The sequence below is a fragment of the Leptonychotes weddellii genome, chromosome 12, assembly GCF_054177405.1.
Source record: "Leptonychotes weddellii isolate Sample4059 chromosome 12, ASM5417740v2, whole genome shotgun sequence".
Lineage (NCBI taxonomy): Eukaryota > Metazoa > Chordata > Mammalia > Carnivora > Phocidae > Leptonychotes > Leptonychotes weddellii.
The window spans coordinates 18,792,984-18,817,548 of record NC_138380.1 but is presented as its reverse complement, the minus strand read 5'-3'; the positions used below and the strand labels follow the sequence as shown (position 1 = coordinate 18,817,548).

Below are 24,565 nucleotides of genomic sequence, written 5' to 3'. Positions count from 1 at the left end.
CAACTTCCAGTTGCACCACTAGACATTTATCCTAGGGAGCCATGTATGAATCAGGATGCGTTCATAAGAATGCCCCTGACAAGACTGCTATATCGGCCCCATACAGGTATCAAGCAAATGCTTGCCAACATGGTATCTTCATATACTGGAGTACGACACAGCACTGAAAATCAGTGAATTGTGTATTATGTTACATATGTATTACATAGTATAATACATGCATTTACAGAAATTAATCTAAAAATACTAAACAGAGGTGCCTGGCTGGCTTAGTTGGAAGAGCATGCAACTCTTGATCTCGGGGTTCTAAGTTTGAGCCTCACGTTGGGTGTAGAGACCAGTAAACAAAAATAAACTTAAAAAAAAAAACTAAAAGAACAAGAATACTTAATATGATTTATATGATATTTTAATAGGGCTCAAAAATTGGCAAAGTGAAACAATATATTTTTAGAGACAGAATTATAGAAAATATCATTAAGATTCTACAGATAATTTATTTTTTTTTAAGTTTTATTTATTTATTTGAGAGGGAGAGAGAGCGCGCACAAGCAGGGGGAGTGGCAGGCAGAGGGAGAAGCAGACTGCCCGCTGAGCAAGGAGCCCGATACGGGACTCGATCCCTGGACCCTGGGATCATGACCTGAGCCGAAAGCAGACAATTAACCAACTGAGCCACCCAGGCGCCCCTTCAGATAATTTAATACTAATTTAGGACAACGGCTACTTCTAGAGGGAAAGAGGGAGATGCAACAGGAGTTTCTGGTCTCTCCCCGAAGAAGAAGGGCTGGCTGATGGTGCTGAATGAAGAGCCGCACCATGGAAGTCCCCGGTGGTCCCAACTTGCAGTTTCATCCTGAACAGTGTGGCTGGAAGCCTAACCAGGGCTGACTGAAGGGAAGTGAGCTTGTGTGTAGATAATATCAAACATTAGGTAGGAAAAGGAGCAGAGAAATCGCTGGAAGGGGCTGGAATAGTCAAGAAAGTTTTGCTATTGGGGCGCCTGAGTGGCTCAGTCGTTAAGTGTCTGCCTTCGGCTCAGGTCATGATCCCAGAGTGTTGGGATCGAGCCCCGCATCGGGCTCCCTGTTCCGCGAGAGGCCTGCTTCTCCCTCTCCCACTCCCCCTGCTTGTGTTCCCTCTCTCGCTGTGTCTCTCTCTGTCAAATAAATAAATAAAAAAATCTTAAAAAAAAAAAAAAGTTTTGCTATTCTTTTTGAAGGTAGGAAAGGCTGAGAAGAATGCTCCTTGTTTTGTTCCCTCTGTGATGTCTCATTGGGTCCTTAAGATACAGAATGACCGTCATTAGACAGGCGGACACTTCCGCCTTTGAAATGGGAAGAGATGGGTACACACATAAGTACGTTTGTCATTTTGGTAGTGGGAAGATTAAGTGTTCTCAATCAAGCCGTGCTGTTATAGATGAAGTCATGTGCAAGGGCAAAGTACGAAATGCTCATTTTGGAAAGGAGAAAAGTGAGCCTACTGGAAAATGGTTCTTGAACTTTAGTGCGCATCAGAATCACCAGGAGGGCTTGTTAAAACCCCAGGTGCAGACCCCAGCGCCGGAGTTTCTGATTCAGCAGGTCTGGGACAGAGCATGAGAATTTACATGTCTAGGGGCGCCTGGGTGGGTCAGTCGTTAAGCATCTGCCTTTGGCTCAAGTCATGATCCCAGAGTCCTGGGATCAAGGCCCACGTTGGGCTCCCTGCTCAGCGGGAAGTATGCTTCTCCCTCCTCTGCTCCTCCCCTGCCCCCGGCTCATGCTCTCTCTCTCTGTCACTCTCTCAAATAAATGAATAAAATCTTAAAAAAAAAAATTTACATGTCTAACAAGTTCCCAGATGATTCTGCTGCTGCTGGTCAGAGGACAGCACTTCAGAACCACGGTACTAGAGAAAGAAAGGATGAATGCCAAGTAATATTTGGTGCCAAACGGGGGCCTGGAATCACGAATTGAAAATTAATCCAATCAGCCAGCGTGTGGTTTTACCCCAGCTGTGTTCTGCTTGGGCGTGCGCATGGAAAAAGCAGAGGCAGAGTTCATCTGGGAATGGGGCTTGCTAGGTGAGTACCCTGGCGGGACAGGGTGCAAGGGACTTGATATTTGGGAGGTCGGGGTTACTGTGGTGGGGAGTGAAGGACAGGAGGGATAAGAACAGATGGGGGGCCGATAGGCCACGAGGAGGGGATGGGTCACTAGACTGTCTGTCTTAGGTTCAAGCATTAGGTCCGGGTGTACTTAAACAAAGGAATTGGAAGGTAGAAAAATCGTGATCAAAGAATGCAGTGCTTAGATTTCAGAGGTGGTGCAGTTTGGGGCGTTGGTCACGTTCAGGGTGTGAAACAGGAGTGACGGAATGAAGTGGAGATGGGAAAAAGTCTTGGAAATGGGAGGCCAGGGTATCTCATGGTTTATACAAGTGGGTACTGAGGTCACCCAGAATTGAGAAGGAGAGGAAGGAGTCAAAGTCTGCAGTGGGGGAGGGGAGGCTGCCGAAGAGGTCAGAGGTACCAGCAGCCAGGAGAGACCCTGAATGGGGTCTTGAAAGAAATGAGTGGGTGCTGGGGGCTCCACCTGCAAGGCGCCATTCCTCCGCACGCCCATCTGCAGTGAGGGAGCGGGAGAAGCTCGCCTGTCTTCTCCCTGGGGAGAGGAGAACACTGCTCTCAGCCTTTGGTAAGGGCCTGCTTCCTCCCATTCCTGGCTACTGACAGACCTGGGGTGACTCGCGGCTATTAATAGCGGGAAAGGAAACTGGAAAGAATGCCCCAGGAAGAGGGCGTGTGGAGGGAGGGCAGGAAGGCAGTGAGCTGGGAGGGAGGGCCAGGCCTGGACACCAGTGTCCACCCCTCCTTCCTTTGTTACCCCCAGCTCATCACCCCCGACTACTCTAATCTCCAGGGAAATAACACCAAAAAGCCGGGAGTAAAATGGCAAAAACCAGGTGGGATAAGCTGGTGTCTTCCCGGATTGGCGGGATAAAGGAAAGCACACAGACTGGGAATCCAGAGATCTGAGCTTTCTGGAGCTGGCTCTGCCTCTGATCCCCCAAGGCCTCGGCCCCCACGAAGCACATCTGTTAAAAAGGACAAGATTTCTCAGGTAGAGGCACTTTCCTAAGCATGACATAGGTAAGTCTGCTCTTGCTGGGAAAACAGCCACTTCAGAGGCCTTTCCAAGAACGGACCGACCTCAAAACTCATTTTCCAGTTTGTGCCACCCATTTCCTGAGCCTCGCCTTTCCCAGGAGCCTGATGCTACCTCAGGTGCAGCCTGGTTGAAGTCTGAGCCCCTGCTAGCGTGCTAGAGCCCACCTCTCTCAGCCCCCAAATCCTGCTGCCCATGTTGGATTGGTCCGCTTATTGCCAGGCTCCTGGGTGGTAGCTGGGAATACAGCGATGTGGGGCAAATGGGGAGCTTTGGGAGGATGCAGGCCCCAAACTCAGACGCCCTCTCTCGATGCCACACTTACTCCCTTGCTCTCCTTGGTGTGCCCCCATGTTATGTCCCCACCTCTTTGCTTCCAGGCACCCCTCATTCCATGCAGGTTTTCATAAGTCCCCTTCCTCAGCGCTGTCTGCTCATCCTTCCCTGCCACCTCCCTGCCTCCTACTTAGCTGAGCACTCACTGCCTTCCACCAAGAGGCCCTTCTGGATTCTGCCCTCTGCCCCAATGTGGGTGCTATCCTTGGAGGCTGTTTGCTCTGATGTTCTGCTCACTTGTCCTGTACCCATCCCTTATAAATGCTGTGGCTTTAAGAAAGCCAGTCCCCACCCCCCACCCCCCAAAGGTCCTAAACAAGTGTTGGTGGGGGTGGGGAGGGTGGGGAAGCCTGACCTGAGTGAACAACATCAGCAAGGGGCTTGTGGGCAGAGGACAGTGGCTGGGAAAGGTCAGAGCTCTGGGCTGGGAGCCCAGGGAGGGGAAGAGGGAGGCTGTACCAACCAGCTTCAGCCTTCTCCCCAGGCCTGCACTGGGCGCTGGGGAAGCCAGACCCTCTCTGTGCCTTGGATCCTGGATTAGTTTCCTCTGGCTGTCGTAGCAAATCCCCACAAATTGGGTGGCTTAAAACAAGAGAAATGTATCCTTTCACAGTTCTAGAGGCCAGGGTATGGCAGGCCTGCACTCCCTCTGGAGGCTCCAAGGGGGATCCTTCCCTGCTTCCGGAGCCTCCAGGGGCTATGGGCACTTCTGGGCCAATCTCTGCCTCCTGGTCACACTGCTGTCTGTCGCCTCTTCTCTGTGTCTCTTATAAGGAAAACTGCCTTTGGATTTAGGGCCCACCTGGATCATCTCACCTCAAGATCCTTAGCTTAATTACAGCTGCAGAGACCCTTTATCCAAATAAGGTGATAATCACAGGTTTGAGGATTTTTTTTTTTTTTTTTTGCAGGAGGTGGAGGGGTTGGGAGCAGGTAGGGTGGTATTTTTCGGCCTACCACAGGCCCCCATCTGAAAAACAGGGATAGTGACCTCTGGGGCTGTTCTCTATATCCCTCCAAACAGCCTGCTATTTGGGCTGAGGGCCCCCAAAATGCATCTGGTGAACTTCCCTGGCATGAGGGGTGCTATAGACTAGCTGTGTCCCCCCACCAAAGTCATCGGTTGAAGCCCTACCCCCCAGCGGGATGGTATTGGGAGACAATTAGGATTAGATGAGGTCATGAGGGTGGGGGCCCCCTGGTGGGAGTAGTGTCCTTAAAGAGGAAGAGACCAGAGCTTCGCCTCTCTCTGCCACGTGAGGACACGAAAGGTGGCCATCTAGAAGCCAGGAAAAGGACCCTCACCACAACCCGAACCTGCGGCCACCCTGATCTTGGACTTCCCAGCCTCCAGAACTGTGAGGCATAAATGTCTGTTGCTGAGGCCACGGGGGCCGTGGTGTTTTGTAGCAGCTCACACTAAGACAAGGGGCTGGGGCTGGAGGTCAGTAATGAGAACAGAAATGGCAGGAAGGGCTGCTCCGACCATCTGGGGAAGGGCACGGTCCCGCCTGCCCTCACCAGCCCACTGGGGCCGAGTGGACAGGCCGACGTGCGGCCACAGGTCCTGGTCCACCCTCCCTGCCCCTCCCCCGGGTCCCCACGGCTCCGCCGGCCCCACTATGAGCCTGTCTTCTTGGTGCCTCTCGGCAGCAGGACGGTAGGTACCCCAACGGGCTGTCAGGCTTGGCTCCTCGGCACCAGCTCTCCCAGAGGGGCCCAGGGCTGCCCCCTCGGGGGAGATAATTCCGGGCATTCTTCAAATCTAGAATTGTTCTGCCCTTATCAGCTTGTTTCAGCTGGCCTGCCTGACACTCGCGCTCAGGGTGGGGCCCTGTCTGGCTGTTTCCCCAGGCAGGAGAGGGCTGCCGCTGTCCAGCGTGGAGGTCTCAGCAACGGAGAAAGGCAGGCTTCCCACGGGCACACTCCTCCCCGCAGGGAAGGCACCAGGGCCAGAGGACCTCATCCCGTCTCTCCCTCCCCAGGCCAGCGCTTCTCTCTCGTTTCCCACCCCATGCAGCACCCCTGCACCAGGAGTGCCGCCCAGAGCCCGGGCCTACACACAGCCCGGCCCAGTCCCACTGGGTCGCCTCCCCCCCCCCCCCCTTGAGAGCAGCACAGGCCAGTGCTTGAGCGCACGCCCTCAGGAGCCCGACCACCTGATCCGGGTCCCCATCCCCCCGCACCCGCCTGTGCGCCAGGCAAGTGTCTAACTCTATTCCTCAGTTTTCCTGTCTGTCCGAAGTGAAGAGGAGCGTGATATTTAGTAACTAAATCCCTTTAAGTACTTAGAGCAGGGCGCCTGGGTGGCTCAGCCGGTTAAGCGTCTGCCTTTGGCTCAGGTCATGATCCCAGGGTCCTGGGATCGAGCCCCGGGAAGGGCTCCCTGCTCAGTGGGGAGTCTGCTTCTCCCTCTTCCTCTGCCTGCCGCTCGGCCTACTTGTGCTCTCTATCTCTCTGTCAAATAAATAAAATCTTAAAAAAAAGAATAGGACTTAGAGCAGTGAGCACACAGGGAAAGTGCTCGGCTAACGTCAGCCATGGTTATATCCTAAGGGAGCCCGGAGTCACGTCCACGCCACAAGTCCCTGTTACAGAGCCAGGCTGTTAGCCTCTGGGGATGCTCACCCCTCTAAGGCCTCGACACGGCGGGGGGAGGGTGGACACAAGGCGGCCTCAGACCCACTGGGTCTCTTCCTAGGCTTCCCAGTGCAGCGCAGGCCCTTAGGTGACAGCATCAGGGTGGCCGTGGACAAGGGGAGAGGGTAATTGGAATCTTCCTGCAAAAGGAAGAAGAGCCTGAGGTCCGGGACTCACCTCCTCGGACAAGCCTGGGGGAAAGCGGGAGCAGGGGCGAGGGAGGAAGCCTCCAGTTCTGCCCTGACAGCACCCCCAGACCATACAGTCTCACAGGGAAAGGCCGGGCAGCCCAAGCCTCCCTTCAGGCCAGCTGGGCTCTGGCACCAGCGGGCAGGGAGCCGCGGGGAGACACAGGGCGTGCCCATCTCTCCCAGGCCTGGGTTTCCTCCTCAGTGACCCCAAGCTACATCCCTTCTGCCCCCTTCCCCATGCCCCCCTGAGGGGTGTGGGCAAGATGGAAAGAGTCTGCTTGAGTGTGTGCCCCTGGAAGAAGGTGGGGAGCTCACATATTAAAATGCACTGACCACCAGGGCGCCTGGGTGGCTCAGTTGGTTAAGCGACTGCCTTCGGCTCAGGTCATGATCCTGGAGTCCCGGGATCGAGTCCCGCATCGGGCTCCCTGCTCGGCGGGGAGTCTGCTTCTCCCTCTGACCCTCCTCCCTCTCATGCTCTCTGTCTCTCATTCTCTCTCTCTCAAATAAATAAATAAATAAATCTTAAAAAAAATGCACTGACCACCAACTGAGGGCCAGGAGCTTTTATGTGGTATCTACACCTGCTGAAAAACTCCAGTGGTTTCCGCGAATAAACCGAGGTGAGAAGAGGTAAGCACCACAGAGAGTGAGGGGTCAGGGGCTGCGGTCTGCAGACCCCTTATGTCCATGAGCCTCCTGGGTCTAGGGCGAGGCACCCAGGTGTCTATCCAGCTGTGGACACGAGGCTTCGATTTCCTGGAAGAACCCAATGGGAGCCGCTCGTACCGGCAGACTAGGAGAAACCAAACTACACGATGGCAACCTGGCAACAAGTATTTGTAACTCATGCCACCAACAGAAACACCTGCATTGTGACCTACTCAAAAAACCAAAGAGAAAGAATAAGTGAAAAAACTCTAAGAGCAGCCCTGCCCTGGCACCCGGAGCCCACACAGCACCCATCCCCAGCAGGTGCTTGCCGTGCTCCCGAGCTCGGGGCCGCCCAGCGCTGGGCTCTCTCTGACCCCCGTGGGAATGGCCAGGGCAGGGTATCTAACTTGGTTCCCTTCCTCCTCTCCTGGGGGCTGGTTGCTCCTGGTCCACAGAGCCTCTCTCCCTGGGCCGCCACCCCGAACTGTCTGGGGCCTGGGGTTTGGGCTGCTGAGTTGAGTCAGGAGATCCTCAGAGAACAGCTCCTCCTCCTTCATCTTAACAGTGTTTCAGTGAAGAATCACACACACTCGGAGAACGGAGAATGGCACACATCACAGGCGTTGATGCAGCTCGGCCCCGGCCCCAGATCACCCAACAGGACGCCTGATCCTGGAAGCCCGCCGGTCCCTTCCAGCCGCAAGGGTAAGGTCTCCTCTGACTTAAACATCACGGGCCAGTGGTGTGTCTATCAGTGGTACTGCACACCCACTGATGTTTGCGCCTGGCCTTTACCTGGGCTTCTCATTTGCACGACCCATCCTGCTCTTGGCACGCAGCCGTGGACCGCTGCGGCGCGTGGCCATCCCACGACGCACTTACCCACTCCGCTGCTGGTGGGCGTTCGGGTGGCTCGCAGCACAGGGCCACTTCGCATGAGCTCACTGCAGCTCCTGCCTTTGGCAACATCTGTCTGCACTTCCCGCAGGGCGTGCGGGGGCTGGGCCGAGGGGACAGGGCTCTTGCTGCGAGTCCCTGCAGTGTGTGGGGAGGGAGAGGAACCAGCAGCGCTAGCCCCAGGCCCCATGTCCTGAGCTTCCCCATCCGGCGCCCAGATGCCATGCCCAGACGGAATCTCCACTCAGCTTTGGCATCCCAGACCCACGCCCTGGCTGGCTAGCTGTCACTCCCATCTGGCTTTCAGGGGCTCTAGAGCGACCCTGCTCTCTCCTCCTTCCCTAGGGGATCAGCCGCAGGAGGCCTTAGTTGGCACATGGTTCACAGAGGGGTGGCTCCAATGACCTCTGCAGTCCCTCCTAATGAGGGCACACCCGCACCCCACCCTCATCAGAAGCTCTCCAAGTGGGGGGTCAGAAGGTGGAACCCTACCCCCACCCTGTGCAGGACCGAGCTCCTCAGCAGGAAGCTTCTAAATACATTCTTTGGATTACTCATTATTCTAATTCTGTGGCTGAAGGCAGAGAGGTAAGAGGAGAGCTTGGAATTTAGTCAACTGTGCCACCGAAGACTACAGCCCTGCCTCTGCCCAAGCCCCAGCTGCCCCCGCCTGGTTCCTCTCCCTGCCCACGCGGAGGTCCCTGTCCTGGGCCTGCTGCCGGCCTCTGAGCCACCTGTCGTGGCTGTTCCTGATGAGAGGAGCACGCACATGCTGGCCCTGGAGGTCTGGGGCAGGTGCGTTCCACGCTTCATGTGAGGGCAGCCAGCCAGGCCAGGAAAGGGGCTGGGGCTCTTCCTGAGCTGGAAAGACAGTCTAACCTCCTGAAAACAATACCCTTCCCAGGGCCTCCTAATCCCTTCGGCCGCTGCAGACCATGTGAATCCTGATCTGTGTGACCAGGCAGCGTGCCCGGGAGCTGCCGACCAACGGGCCTGCGAGCAGGCAGGGGTGATGCCCAGCCAGCTGAGCTCACCTCTCTGCCAGGGCCAGGAAGGGCTCCCATGCAAAGGTCAGGACAACAGGACAGCACCCTGGGGGGGAGACAGGCCTTTGGCCTGTCTTTAGTATCGGTTTCGGGGACCCCATGTGTGATGCACATAGACAACAGGAAGAGTGAGCTCTGGGGTAGGAGACCCAGACCCTGTGTGAGTCTGAGGCCTCTGGAGCCTTGGTCTCCTTGTCACTCCAGGGAGAGAGAAGTAGTTACCTTGGAACAAAAGCGACACTTAAAAAAATGTGTAAGCTTTGGGGGGAAATGTCAAAACACTCCAAGTCTGCAGAAGGGCAGGTCTGGTCGGATGGGAAGCCAGGCTGGCAACCTTGCCAACACCCTCCCATGCGCTGGAGACGCCAACGTCATGCTCGGGCCAGGAAAGCAGGGCAGGGTGCTGCGGGCCCCGCTGGGCTTACGTCACGCCTGAGACCATGGGGCACAAGTATGTGCTTCCTCTCCCCGTACACGGTGGCATTTTCTGCAAACCCACCCATCAAAACCCGTTTATCACATCACTTGAGCTTTTCTCTAGCCCTTATGGAGGCCTTATACGGGCCAGACACTGAACTGAGAGCTCTCTGGTGGGTGATCCCACTGGTGTCTCCCACACCCTCTGAGGCGGTCCCATCATCGTGCCCCTTGCAGAGCAGGCGGGACGGGCTAGGAGAGGGGGCAGGAGCAGAATCAGTGGGGCTGTCCATGGAGGCGAGGGTCCTACGCTCCACCCCCGCCATGACAACGAACCACTGCACAGGGCTCAGCCGTGCCGTACAACTTTGCAACTGACCCCATGGCTTCCCCCGGGACACCTAGTGTTCTCTAAGCCCCCAGGCACATACAGGCTTCCCACCAAAGCATGCGCACACTTGGCATCCAACTCTTCCCTTCGAGGTCAGTTCAAAAACAACCTTGGTAAATATTTTTCCGAGGGGGATGTTGTCATTCCCACGCCACCTTCCCCATCCCGAAGCCATGAAAATAACCAGATGTGTACAGATTTCTCCACTGCCCTTGGAAACCTCCACCAGGGCCCAGTATCCACTCCAGGCTGAAAACAAACAAGGGCCAGAAGCCAGAGGGAAGTCCCGCATACAAGTGGGGCCAGTTGCCTCTGGGAGCGGAATGAGAAAGTTCTGTGCGACGGGGCCTGTGAATTTCCCTGGGAATGACTGGTTTCCGCCTGCTGGAAGCTGAAGGTTAAGGCAGCAAGCAGAGCTTTCCAAATTTCCAAACTTTTTTTTCTTCTGCCCTGGAGAGAATTCTCCCCTTCCAGGAATAACACCTGCATCCTTCTTGCTGCAGAATAATCCCTGTTAGCACATGTCCCCCAGACTAAATGGGTGTGTCGGGAGAGCTAAGCTAAGGCTTGGTTGGCTGGCTCCCCATCGGAAACCCCACTTACTCTGCAAAGCAAGTTAAAAATAAAGCCAAAACTCTGTCACCCAAGACTCTTTGCTTGGCCCTAAGAAGTAAGGGAAGAAGCATGACGACTCCCCTATCAAGCACAAAATCTAGACTTCTTTGGTGTTTAAGGACAGAGGAGGTCTGCTTGCCTGTGGGGAGTAGGGGGTCTGTTGGGCGTATTGCTTAAAAAGAAACAAACAAACCTCATAAATGAATATAGCTAAACAATTGAGGGCTAGCTCTCTTACCACCACCACCAAGGCCTGCGGTCGGGGGAAAGTTAAAAGCCACGTTCCTTTTAAACAAAGCCAAGTTGTCCCCTCTGTGTTTGAGATGTTAGAGCTAGTCAAGGAAGCTTGGTTTCCTATGGGCTCCACCTAGGGAAGTGAATCAAGAATCCCAGAGCCAGCCTGGTTGGAGCCAGGTGTCCAAACAGCTGAAAATTCATCCCCGAAAAGTAGTAGAGGAGGCTTAATGATAACAGAGGGGGAACAGAAAGTAGGGGTGTACAAACACACACACACACACACACACACACACTGTACACACACACACGGTGATTTCACAGCTCTTCTATTCAGAAGAAACTTCCAGCAAAATGGAATGTTTCCCTCTGAAGTTTTTCAGGTCAGGAAAGGGGGTCAGGTTTGTTTAGGTCACACAAGACTGATACCAAAGTCAGACCTGGGGCTCCAAAAGGGGTGGAGGCAGGGGAGGTACCATCTCCTATCCTGTGGCCTCACGTGCGCCCATCCCCCCTCTCTTTCTCCACCCTATTGTGTTACTAGTCCTGCTACCATGCAAGGTGGGTACAGATGGCTAGGTCAAGTTTATCTGGCCACTCCTGGGCCCAGAGCACTAAGGCATACCTAAAAGGGAAGGGGCTAGGGGTGCCTGGGTGGCTCAGTCAGTTAAGCATCCAACTCTTGATTTCGGCTCAGGGTTGTGAAATCGAGCCCCGCTTTGGGCTCTGCGCTGGGTGTAGAGCCTGCTTAAGATTCTCTCTCTCCCTCTCTCTGCCCCTCCCCCTCACACACTCACTCGCTCTCTGTCTCTCAAAAAAGTAAATAAATAAATAAAAATAACCAAAAAACAAAACAAAACAGAAGAGGCTAGTTGGAACCTCAAGACTGGGTAACTCATCACCATCCTCCCACCTCGGATGTCCCACCTGGAAATTGGGTGCAGTCCTCTGGAGTGTGGCCTAGCCCAAGGCCAGAGGACTTCAGAGACACTGGCCCCAGAGACTGTTGCCTTTTTCATCTTCCCTGACAGCCTGGTCTTTGCTTTTACAGTGATGATATCATGCTGAAGATGCTGCCAGAAAAGGAGCTGATGTCCACCCCTCAGCTGAGGAAGCAGCTGGGGAAGCAGGGGCCAGAGAGGCAGTGAGCTGCTGAGCAGTGAGGGCCAAGGTGTGGCTGCGTCCACAGCCTTGCATGACCAGCGGCTGAGCACATCCCCTGCCCTCGAAGCCATGCAGACCTCACTGTCCCCCACATCCCTGGCTCATGACATCAGAACTAAAGGGACCCAAGACATCACTTTATCCCACCCCAACAAGGGAGAAATAGGCAAATCGTCAAGAGTTCTGGGCACCGGGTCCCACCTTCTTTGGTTTCTAGAACGTTGTGGACCAGCTCCTAAAGCAGGCTCTCTGTCCTGCGGGGCACATATGCTTCTGGTTCCAGCCCCTGCTTCCCCTCTTGCCCCTGGACAGGGATGGAGGCAGCTGACCCGTAGTGAGATGAAGAGGAAGGAGGGCCTAGGCCAGCCAGACCCTGAGAGCTCTCGCACTGCCATGTGCACACACCCTCCCTCATCCACCTCCAGCCATCCCCAGTGATGCAGCATCAGCACGGCCCAGGCGGGGCACCCCCCCCAGCTCCCCTCCCCCTCCCCCTCCTGGATACATCCACACGCTTGCACCCAGCGCTATTATGCTCCCAGTTCTGGGACCAAAATCATCAGGAAAGTGAGGCCTTTCAGATCACTGGGAAATACTGAACAGGAGGGTCCTCAAGACCTCCTGGCCAGCCCCTCATCCATAGATGAGAAAACTGAGCCCCACAAGGAGGACTCCCAGCCCCGGGTGGATGGAGCCCCTTTCTCCTGCAAACCCATTTTCTTATTGTGCCTGCTCTTTATTCACCACCCAACACAGGACCCTCCTGGGTCCCTGCTCCATGCCTGCTGTCATCCCACCCGCCCCAGACACACACGGAAGTAGCTCCATAGACCAGAGCTTCATTCACAGGAGGCCCCAGGGGCCGCCGTAGCTGCTGTGCTTACGTGAGTGCCCGAGAGGACCCACGGAAGTCAGAGATCTGATAGTGTGCGGTCAGGACCAGACTTCCAGACTCTCCCCGGGGCCTGGGAGGAAAGCCAAAGTGTTTTTCAGCCAAGTGCAACCTCCCCGGGATGCCGAGGGGAGAATGAGAGCCGGTGGACAAGCTCCCACCCTGCCTCTCCCCAGGAACCAGGTTCAACAGCACGCGCTCTCTAGTGCCTTGGCCCCCTGTGGCCGCTGAGAAGTGGGGACCAGGAGGACCTCGGGGTGAGAAGCAGCTCTGTGTGGGAACCCCTCCTTCCTGGCCGGGAGAAGGGGCGTGCTGGGGACTGTGCTGACAGCCCAGGGCTGCTGCATGCTCAGGCAGGCTGAGACTCAGCCACACTCTACTCAGCAGCGCCCCCTAGAGCTGGGGTGCGGGGCTACCTCTGCCTGAGCGAGGGGACCCCAGGCTCCCTGACCTGCCCCTGTGGGGATGCCCTATGTGCTCCCAGTAGCCTGGAAAGCACAGGCAAGCTGGTTTCTCCATCAAACACGATGCACCCCCTTCCCACCCTTCGGCTCCCTGACTCCCATAAAAATGACAGCCTGAAGGTGGATGAGATCTACGTGTAACCAGGGCCGAGGACAAAGCCCCAAGCACCACTGCCTCCCCGTGAGCCATCGTGGCAGTGCGGGCTGACGGAACATCCTCTGGAAGCCCCTTCTCCAAGCCCCCGGGGGGCAGGGTGACAGCCTCGGACGGAATTTACAACAGAAATCATGAGGCTCTCAGGAACAGGGACTCAAAGAAGCTGGGGCAGAAAGAAGCACCACGGGAAAAGAGCAGCCAGAATCAACCGGCAACCACGGGTGCCCCCATCTGAGTGGAAAGATCCAATGCCAAAAACACGCACACCCACCATTTTCTTAATAACGCCTTCAACTTCTATCTGAGAAGCAGCACTGTTAATAAGTACCCATGGGGGGCCACTGGCCTGGGATGGAACCTGTTCCTGCACAGACTCTGGTATAAGCAGCCTTTACTCTGGCCACAAGCTCCCACGTGGTTTCCTACAAATCCGCTCAGGAAGGAGGGCGCTGTGAGGCTACATTTCCATTCCAAGAAGATCCTGCGTAGCAATGCTCCTGCCCCTGTGTGCCTGATCCAGCTCCTTAAGTAGGACTGTGTGGCTCCTAGCACTGAGTCACACACCCCTGGATGCCTCTCTGTCCTGGACAAGCTGGGACAGGTGGTCTCTCCACCTTTACATCAGTATTTCCCACCAGATGTTAACGGAAGAGAAAAGGTAAAGTTTCCATGATTCAAGTGCATTTGGGGAAGGCTGACTTAAGCAAAAGCAGTAAGGGGCCTTTAAGATCTGGGAGCATTTAAGATCATAATAGGCACTGACTTTCCAAGAAGGGGAAGAGTACGCAGCCTTTCCCAAACTTTTTGGATCATGCTTCTCTTTTACTCATGAAAACCTTCCTATTCGTTTAGCAAACATTTACTGAGAGCGTAACTGTTAATATCTTTTAAGGACTACTGGTGTTCTCTTTAGGCATAGTTTGAGATACGGCTTATTTTACCGAGTTGTAAAAGTAAAAAACAAGAGCGCCTGGGTGCATCAGTTGGTTAAGCGTCCAACTCTTGATCTCAGCTCAGGTCTTGATCTCAGGGTTGTGAGTTCAAGCCCCACGTTGGGCTCCAGCGTGGAGCCCTCCCCGCCCCACCCCCCAAAAAAGGTAAAAAACAAAACCAAACATAAAAATAGGGCACTAGCCCTGATTTACCATATGGGTAAACTGAGGCACAGAGCAATTTTCCCCCCCCCCCGGGGATTATTGTGCAGAAAGCCAAATGCAGCTCTGAGTGGTTGCTATCTTCCTCCCACTTCTCATCTTTGGGAGGAGATACTCGGTTCCCTGGTTTATATTTGCTGCTGGATTGCAACCTCCCCAAAGAAGGAAAAGTATAGAGATGCTGCAAAGACCGCCATCGTGCTTTGTTGCTTGGCTTGGATGGTGCCACCGTGAGTTTGGCGCTGGAGTCAGGTAGGGGTGGAGGAGGAGGAAGGAAGCTATTTAGAGGGTGATACTCAGATCTGTGGCCTGTCCAGGGGCAGTGGAGCACGAGTGGCCAGAGGACTACTGATCTCGGTAGACAAGGAGTGGTAGGATGTGACTCTCCATTTCACAGTGTGATGAGCAGAGCCTCAGGGGCTGTCAGGATCAGGGTGTTGGTGGCTTCAGGAAAGCCTTGACTTGCAGCCTCAAGTGAAGGGCAGTGCGCCCGAGAAGTGGGGCGAGAAGCACCAGGTGGGAACTAGGCATGCATGGGGCAGGTGGTGCTGGCCACCGTAACCCCTTTTTAGCTGAGCCCACTCTCATCTGTGAGCGTGGTCTGCAACATGCTCATCCTGAGTGACCCGGCCGTGGGCCAGTGAATAAATGGGCAAAGGCCTGGCCTGGAGAGGGCACTGCATGTGCTCCAGCTGGGGAGGGGGCAGCGACAGGGTCCCTTTCATCAACCTCACGCAGGGCGAGAGCGAAAGCCGATGCACTGATGCTTCCTACATGTCAGACGCCTCACTGTGGAGGAAGGCATTAACACCTAGTTTACAGCTAGGGAAACTGAGGCCAGGGAACGAGTCTGAAACCACAAGGCTGGCGAGTGCCGAAGCTCAGACTAAAATCCAGGCTTCTAACTTCAAAGCCTGGGGCCTCATGCCAAGCGATTTCATTTTTTCTTCTCTTTGACAGCAGAATTTTTCTCAAAGGAATTCTTCTGTGGAGACCTACCGTACAGAACAGATAAAAGCAGAGCTGCCCAAAGAGGGGGGGGATGCAGAGTACCCCCTAAATTGGCCTCCTCTTAGCTTTCCCCTCTCAGTGTACCCCAACCTCTCAGTGGCCCCCAAACCAGCTCCAGAGAGGACCTCCACCGGGTTTGAAAGCCACCGGCCTTCAGCTGTGCTCTCATGAGCGTCCGCGGACCGAGCTCTTAAGATGGTACCTCCCTCCGCCCTGTACTTGCCCCTGCTGAGCTGGAAAGGGGAGGATCCGCTGTAGAAATCCTTCTTTCCCATTCCAAGGACAGTGAGGGGAAGCAGGTCCCCCAGGGCCAAACCCGGAGGAGGCCTGGCTCACGGGTGGTCCCCAGGGCACCTCGGCTCCCTGGGGCAGCTCCAGGCTAAGGGGCCTGAGTGGGAAGTGGCCAGGATTCCTTGTGCATGACAAGGAACTCCTCCATCAGCACACCAAAATGCGGGAGCCACAGAAAATGAGGGATAAGCTGAAACTGGCTTAGCCAAAGAGGGGCAAAGCCTTAGGCCATGAAGTTTCCCTTGTGCAGAAACAGCTGATGTGACTGGCAAGATGAGGCCTGCGGGCAGCTGCGGAGAAACCCAAGGTTTGCAGGGACTAAGGCTATGGTCCAACATCCATTCTTTGTGAATGTGATATTATTTATTTATTTATTCATTTGAGAGAGAGAGAGAGGGAGAGCACGGGCATGAGCAGGGGGAGGGGGGCATGAGCAGGGGAGGGGGAAGCGGCAAGGAGGAGGAAGAAGGGATAAGCAGGCTCCGCGCTGAGTATGGAACCCCGCAGGGCGCTCGATCCCACGACCCCAAGAGATCATGACCAGAGCCAAAACCAAGAGTTAGACACCCAACCCACTGAGCCACCCAGGCCCTCTGTGACTTCTCCATAACTGAACTGATTTTTGGGTCAGCCATATGGATGCCTGAAATAAAAATTACTCTTCCCTGAGGGAAGTATGCTTCCCTGCTTCCCTTGCAGCTAGGTGTGGCCACAGGACCAAGTTCTGTTTGACAAATGTCACTGGAAGTGTGGTGTGTGGTTTCTGGCAAGTACCCTCAAAAGAGGAGCCGCAACCCTCTCGTTCTTTTTTCCTGACAGCTGAAGCCCCAGTAGCCATCTTGGACCACAAGGCGGCGTGCTCAAGATGGCAGACCCACCGTTCCAGCCCTCTGAACATCTATCATGTGAGAGGGAACGTCTATCTGTCTTGGTCAATCCACTATTTTTTAATGGCTAAGAGCAGCTCAATCAAGTTCTAACCACCGGCAGCCCTAACCTTCAACAGCAGGGTCCCCTGGGTGGGGGAAGCCCAGAAGCAGCTAAGAGGTTGCTGCACGTCCCACGGCACTCCTGCCTCCCCGAGTCCTGCTCCCCTTCATGCCCAGGCATCCATCCCTCCGGGGCCCAGGGCCAGCCCTGCTGGCCACCTGCCTCTCTTCTTCTGGAACCGGGTCAGAGCCTTGCAAGTGGACAGCACAGAACTGGCAGACAAGACTGGGTTCTAAACCAGCCCTGCCACTGATTCATTCATTCATTCCTTCATTTGTTCATTCAGCAGTTACTAAGTATCTACTATATCCCAGGTCCTGTTCCAGGGGTTGCAGCAACAGCACTGGACAGAGGACCTCGCCCTCATGGAACTTGTCTACTCAGGGGAGAGACACACAAAGAAATGAGCAGGTCCCAGGTGATGAGTGCTTTGGGGAAAATATGCAGGGTAAGGCCGTGAGGGTGTGTTATACAAGGCAGCCCAGAAGCCCTCTCTGAGACGGTGGCTAGTGGACAGAAACGAGGGAGTGAGGCATGTAGATATTTGGGAGAAAAGCCGTTTGTGTCACTTACTATGAGTGCTTGGTGCTGTGCCTCAGTTTCCCCTCTCTGGAGTGGTCTGTGAGATAAAATCCATCCCAGGACAACCTCCTGCTATCCTGGCTGGAGAGTGTGGCTCCACTGAGCATGTTCAAAGCCAGTTAGCATGGGAATCAGACTCGATGGGGACCCAAAGGGCCCCTTGGACAGAGCTCCGTGAATTTCAGGTAAGAAGGGGGGCGAGGCCTCCAAAGTGCCCTCCTCACCAGGCCTCGCTTCCCCACTGTCCCTTCTATGCTGAAAGGTAGAGGTGAGACAGTTGTGGGCTCCTGGTCAGCCCATGTGTCTCCGGGGGCCTGGCTCTGGGAGGGCCCCCAGCATCCCAACCTGGGGCTGCCTGGCAAGACTCAGTCAGCCATTCCTCAGAATTCTCTTCCCCTTGGGCTGAGGCACACAGCCTTCCGGCCACGACAATTGGCGGACAGGGTGCCACCCAGAGCCCTGGCCATAGGGAAGTTCGAGGTGGCTGACCCGAGGGGGATAAGGCTGCAAAGGAAGAGAGGGTGGTGGTGGTTTTTCAGGGAAAGGGGTGGGGACAGAGAGAGGATGGGTGGCCGGGAGGCCGAGCAAAGCTGGGGGTCAGCGCTGACTATCACTAGTGTGGTACAGGGTGGGACCACAGCCCAGAGTCAATACAAGGGCTTGGAATGGAGGGTAGCTGGAAGGGCCGGATGCGTGCACCAGGCATCCAACAAGCGTGGCTGCCCACTTGTGTTCCAGATGCTGGCTGGATGCTGTAGTCACCAGCGGGGCTCCCAGGCAATGGCAGATAGACAGGTACGGTGTAGCCCGCATGGTGGCCACAGCCCGTGGAGAGCCTCACTCCAAGGAATAAAGTAGCTCCAAGCCTCAACTTACCCTGAAGGTGGAGGGATGGGGAGAATCGCACAGTATAGCATTGTCACCATCATGAAACCCTTTCTAAAAAGGGTTTTGATGAGTTTCTCCAGTGCCCAGGAGAGAATCAGCACAGAAAGGCGCAGCCCAGGGCTATGGCGGTGCACGCATCTCCTGGGGGCGCCGTCGCTGGGAGTCACGAAGACTTGGGCAAGCGACCCCACTCCCTGGTCTGCATTCCCTCATCTGCAAAATGAGTGGGTGTAGAAGATTTCCAGAAGGCTTCCCAGCTCTAGAATTCTGTGTTCTATGATTTTCTGGATTATTTAGAAGCGGTGTGGAAATCACCCTTGGCCAATTGAATTCTATTTTGAGCAGCCTACTTGAAGGGGTCTCATGGTAAATGCTGTTGCAAATACGAACAGGCTCCGTGTACTGTATCCTCTGTGGAGGTTCTCTTGAAGGCCTTCCGTAAGGGAATACTTACTGTCATGAGGCTTGTGTGGCCCAGAGTCACAACCTCCTTGATCTTCTAACATCCCCACCACGTGCACAGGACCCACGATAAGGAGAGACCCCGAGCAACTTCACCTGCGTTCCTGGGAGTGCGACGTGACAGGAAACGCTGCCAACTGAGCTCCCTGCCCTGCATCATACCCTCAGGTGCAAACAGGAAGTGAGCCCAGAGCTGAGGAAAGAGCTCCTTGGCCTCTAGGAGTGAGGAAGTCTCCAGGCAGGCTGGGGCTGGGACTGAGGCTCGGGCTCATGGGCAGCGGATGGATAGAAGAGGGCCATTGTCTTTCTCCAATATGCAGCTTCCATTCAGCAAACTTGCAGAAGGCTCCTGGGGCCTTGGCACGGATGATGTGAAGAAGCTCTTTTTTTTTTTTTTTTAAAGATTTTATTTATTTATTCATGACAGACAGAGAGAGAGAGAGGCAGAGGGAGAAGCAGGCTCCCGAGGAGCAGGGAGCCCGATGCGGGACTCGATCCCAGGACCCTGAGATCATGACCTGAGCCGAAGACAGACGCTTAACCATCTGAACCACCCAGGTGCCCAGATGTGAAGAAGCTCTTACCAGAGTAGAACCATCTAAGTCCCGGCCCCCGTCCCAAAAAGTGCAGCGAGCTGTCCAGAGGGTTCCTCTCACTTTCCTGAGGAGTGGGGGGCCTTGAGCTAAGTGCCGAGCTGTGCTCACAGCAGCCACTGGTCCGCTCCGGGACCCCAAGCCCCGACCCTCAACAGTTGTCCCTGCCAGTTCTGGCCGCTGCAGGAACAGCCCACTGGCCAGCATCACTGCCCAGGATGTGAGCTGGTCTCGGGCTCCCCTTTCCGAAAGCCTGAAACCAGGGCCTGGGCCAGTTCCCCTCAGGTGAAGGGTGCAGGTAAAATGTCGAGCCACTGCTCAGTGCCCATGGCTGCAGGGGGCCCTGGAGGTAGAGACTGCGGCTGCCCCTGCCCTAGAGGGGCCCCTGCATGGCTGAAAGAGACACCCAAACATCATCTGCTTCCATCTAGAAACCAGGGAAGGCTTCTCAGCAGAGATGATACCAGAGGACAGACAGGATTAAATTATCTAGTCTGCCCTGCTAAGAGGAATTCCAACCAGGTGGGGGCCCCTTCTCTCAGCTTCCAGAGGACAGAGGTCTCACATCCCACCCAGCAGGAGCCCCTCCTCTCCCTTCAAGCCTGGATGTCTCAGGAAAAGGCAGATGTGGTGCAGCCCCCGTGTCTATGTGCTTATCCCCACTTCGGTGTCCTGGTGACTGCCAGAGGACACCCGCTCCAGCAAGTGCCAAGCCCGCCTCCTCTACCCCTCCTGGGGCGGCCACACCCTAAAGCTCTGACCAAGCTGCCACCTGGGAGCTTTGTGACCCCCTACCCCTCCTCTTCTCCCACCAGCTGAGACCAGTCTGCTCCTAACCCCCCACGGCCTGCTCACTCTTGCCTCAGAGCCATGCCCAAGCAGCATCATGCTAGGAATACCCACCATCCCCTGACCTCATCCCATGGAACTTTCTCACTGGGCTCTGAAAGCTCACCTCCTCCCCAAAGCCTTCCCAGAGCTCAACCCATCTCAAGAACCCACATCATGACCCCCAGCCTGTGTCTCCCCTCCACCCTGCAATTCATTCGGCCCCAGCCAGCCTATGAAATGGTCTCACCACCCCACACTGACCCTTTTTCTAAAAAGATTTATTTATTTACTTGAGAGAAAGAGAGCACACAGCAGGGCGGGGGCAGAGGGAAGGGGAGAGAGAGGATCCCAAGCACACTCCCCACTGAGCACAGAGCCCAACATGGGGCTCAGATCATGATCTGAGCCCAAACCAAGAGTTGGACGCTCAACCGACTGAGCCACACAGGCACCCCCACACTGACCCTTTTCATCTTAAAATCCCTGTATAAACCCCCACCTCCTTCAGGAAGCTTTGCCTAGGTCACCGCTCCCCACATCTCACCACTTCTCTTGCACAAGCCTCCTTTACCCCCACCTCGTGGCTCGAAAGCTTCAGCCTTTGCTACCACATACCAACTACTACCCACAAACGTTAGCAGAGTCCTGCCGCTCAGTGGCCTTAGACCCATCAAGTTCTCAATACACATGCTTTATTCATCATCACAGCTAGGACCGATTGAGCTCTGACCATGAGTCTGGCACACTGTCGAGCTCATTCCGTCTGTTCTCTCTCATCTTCAGAGCAACGTACAAGGTAGCTTTGTCATTATTTTATGGACAAAGAAACCGAGGCTCAAGAGGTTCGCTATTTTGTCTACAGCCTCGAGGGTCTGTCTGACCCAAAGTCTGAGTGTTTTCCACCAGACCAAGCCACCTTTCCCTTCCCAGGATTCACCCATGGAATGACTCAGTCAGACTGATGTTCCAAGTCAGCCTGTCCTTTCCGCAGCTAACAGGGCAGAAAACCCCAGAAATGTTACATAATGAGAAACTAGAGGTGCCCTCTTCTCTTTTATTCTGTCTTATAGATAAGGAAACTGAGCTCAGAGGTACAACTTGCCATGTGGCTCAACCCAGTGAATATCAAACCAAAAGTACTGAAAAGAGGTCTGTCTAATGGACTGTCAGGCCCCTGGGCTTAATGCTGCTTATGCTTTCAGCAGCATGATCCGCCTGTACTAAAAGGTAAGCTCCGTAGGTGGGGTAATTCCTTTGTTAAGGAGACTCACACTATAACCCCTTATGGTTTAGAACTGAATCACAGGATTCCACCAGTTTGGGGGGGTTACCCCATCCTTGATGATGGCAGCCCAGGAGGCCACACCTTCAGAAGGGCAGAGAGATAGGGTAGTCCTTACTGACCCCCTCTAGGAAGGTATTAAATCAGCACAGCCACTGAGCAGCACGCCTGCACCCCTCCAGCCTTTTCTGCCTCAAGGTATACAAATAATAATAAAGAGACTCCCTGTGCTTTACAAGTTTCCAAACACTTACCTTTATGCCCTTATTATATATCACAATAGCATTTTAGGGATTGGGCACTGGGGGCTTGCAAAGGCCAAGAGACTTGCTGATGGGGATGGGAGTGCGGTGCTGGTCATTGTGGTTCATTTGTTTTCCATGTATCAAGTCCTTCCACATGCCATGCCCCGTGCTGGGCTTGAGGAGGGCTTCCTGGAAGAGGCATGGTTTCTGGGCAGTGCCCAGATGCTAGGGAAGGCAGTCCCAGCCTTGAAGCCAGCAGTGAGTTGGGCCTGGAGATTTTCCCATGGTTGGCTCCGGAGCATCTCTTAGTGCAGAACAGCCCCCGGCCTCTCCTCAAAGCTCAGTCTTTTTAGGCTCTGGCACCCGGGGAACTAGCCTATCCTTCTCAAAACAGCCCATCTCCCTTCTGGGTGGTGCTAAGAGGCTCTTTCCAAAAAGGTGCGTGTCAAGGCCCTCGCTGAAGTCTGGCTGCTCTGAGAGCAGAGTTGAGGAGTGGCCACACTCCAACATCTTCTCAGTCCTGCAGGTCGTGCAAATGCGAGGTGACTGTCATCCTCAGAGCTGTTCAGACCACTCTTCACACCACAACATACCCTTTGGGAGCACACACCTTTGCCCACTGCCAAGTGCCCTTTCCTTTTAGGCTGAGCTAGTGGAGTGTCAGGGCCGCCCACGGCGGGATGCTCACACCTGCTTGCCCTCAGAGAACCAGCCCCTTCCCACCCAAGGTTCCATGTGGTGCAGAGAAGAGGCTGTGCTGCCCCTAAGAGTTCAGCCCCAAATGCCAGGGCCTGCCAGCAGCAGGGTCCCTTCTGGAGCTGTCACCAAAGTCCTCCTGGCCCCAGGGGAGGAGCACCCCCTCCACTCTTTCTCCTGGCGGGCATGTGCTCAGGCAGGCCACAAAGAAAATGCCTCTCTTTCCTGGGGCTGACCCTCCAGCTGTTCTCAGGGGCTTTGGGCCACCCCCATGTCCCCCTAAAAGGGTAACATTTCACCTTCAGAAAAAATATGGGGGTTGTTTCTAAGGTGCACCCAAGCTTGTTTCATGAGGCAAGTTCCTGTTTATGGGGGGAGGTTCACCTTCCTGGCCATATGCGAGTACAGAAGTATATTGGTAGTGTAGAAGACAGGGATCCAACACAGCCAGATGACTCTGAGCTGGTGGAAGGTCCACTTACTCCCCTTTTACATGCCCCAGCACAGGCTCAGGTGAGCCCAACTGCACACACCGCTTGGAAAAAACCTCTCTGCCAACGCGGAACACATCACCCGCGTGAGCCGTTACCAGAGGCTTGTCACCTGCTTCAGGGACTTCCCCATGAGCTTCCAGCCTGCCGTTTTGCTGGGATCGACGACTACACGATACCGTTGCTCATCCCCTCCGACACCGAGAAAAAGAGCGATCAGACTTGGGGGGTCCCGCAAAAGCGTGGGGCCTCGCGGTGCCTCAACTCCCCGCTCGCTTTGCCCGCAAACCCATTCATGGCCGGCGCGCCACTGTTTGCCCCACCACAATCCACCTTCCACTCCATCGGGATGGAGACCGGGGACTATCCGCGCGCGGGCCCGGCACCTGCGGTGTTCTCGGGTTTGGAAGGGGAGTGGATGGTTCAAGGTCAGGGCTCCGCGTGTGGCCCCAGCGGGAGGCGCGCGCAGGGGCTGCTCAGGGTCCCGCCACGAGGTGTGGCCCGGCCGGGGGCGCACGGGCACGGTGGGGTCGCAGCGGAGCCCGGGCCACCACTCACCTTCCTGGGACAGCGAGCGCGGCGGCAGCAGCAGCAGCAGCGCCGAGAGCGCCAGCGCGGAGCGCATCGTGTCCTGGCCTCGGGCCGGGAGCAGGTGGCTGCGGGTCCGAGCGTCCGAACGGCGAGAGCGTGGGCGCCGCTCACGGAGGCCTGGCTGTGGCTCCGGCGGCGCGGCGGTGACCCGGGGTTCCCGAGTCGCGCTCCAGCGGCCCCTCCTCGCGGCCGCTGCGGCAGAGCTGGTTTGAGGCGCGGCGCCAGGCGGCGGAGGAGCGGCGGGTGGCTGCGTCGCGGGCGGTGTCTGCGCGGCTGGGCCCGGCCGGCGGCTGCGGCGACTCCCGTCCCGTCCGCGCCGGCCCCCGCCCCCTCCTCCTCCCCCAGGAGCGCGCGGGCGGAGGCAGAGGGGCCGGGCGGGGCGGGGCGGGACGGGGCGGGGCGGGCGCTGGGCCGGGAACAATGAGCAGAGGAGGAAACTCCGCCCTGGAGCGCGGCGGGCGGGGGAACGCGGGCTGGCCGCGGGCTCCCGGCGAGCGGCCCCCGGGCGGGCGGGCGGGGTGGTGAGTGTGTGTTCGCGCGCTGGGCGGCGGGGGGGGCTCCCGGCGCCGGACCGCTTCCCCGCCCGCGGGTCAGCCCGCCCCGGCGCACAGGTGTCGCCCGCAGTGCTTCTGTGGGGATCCGGAGGGACCCCCGACGCCGCCAGAGCTCTCGCATGCCCAAATCCGGAGCGAGGCGACCCCCCAGCCTTGTGTGTTCGCTAAGGATCTTTCCAGGCCTCCGGGCTGCGGCGCGTTGTGCTGCAACTCCGGAGAAGCCCGTCTCCCGGCTGCCAGGTGCAACTCACCTGCGGGCGAGCCCGCCTTCCGCACCACTTTCGAGCAGGTCTGCGCTGCAGAGTGTGCACTGGGCAATCTGGACTCGTTCGTTGCTTCATCTTTCCAAGCCTAGGTTCCTCATCTGTCAAATGGAGGTGATGGTTTAAAAAAAAAAAAAGAAAGGACTTTTTGAGGGATGAATATGTGCCCGTCTGTGTCTTCATGGCTTTACCAATATTATTTCATTTACTCTTCACAACAGCTATATTTTTAGCCTCATTTTGCAGACAGGGAATTGAGTCAAAAAGAGGTTAAGAAATTCGCTCAAGACCCAGTAACTTGTAAGTGACATACCTGCCTCTGAGAGTAGTTTGGAGAAATACTTTGCACACAGTGCCTGGCAAATACTAATGCTCAATAAGTATCAGCTAC

At 55.7% G+C, this 24,565-nt stretch overlaps 1 protein-coding gene and 1 long non-coding RNA gene across 2 annotated transcripts in view; one reads left to right on the top strand and one right to left on the bottom strand.

The window, feature by feature from the left end:
• Positions 1 to 23,680, bottom strand: part of PODXL (podocalyxin like) — a 47,848-nt gene extending 24,168 nt beyond the window's left edge. The window contains exon 1 of the mRNA XM_081799643.1: positions 23,325 to 23,680. Within this exon, the coding sequence (XP_081655769.1) occupies positions 23,325 to 23,391 (67 nt within the window). The 5' untranslated portion in view covers positions 23,392 to 23,680. The remainder of the gene's footprint in view (positions 1 to 23,324) is intronic.
• LOC145716375 (uncharacterized) lies at positions 2,200 to 14,159 on the top strand. Its single transcript, XR_014139007.1, has 3 exons — positions 2,200 to 3,136; positions 7,539 to 7,678; positions 11,625 to 14,159. It is a non-coding gene; the product is annotated as an uncharacterized LOC145716375 (long non-coding RNA).
• Positions 23,681 to 24,565: the final 885 nt, after the last annotated feature.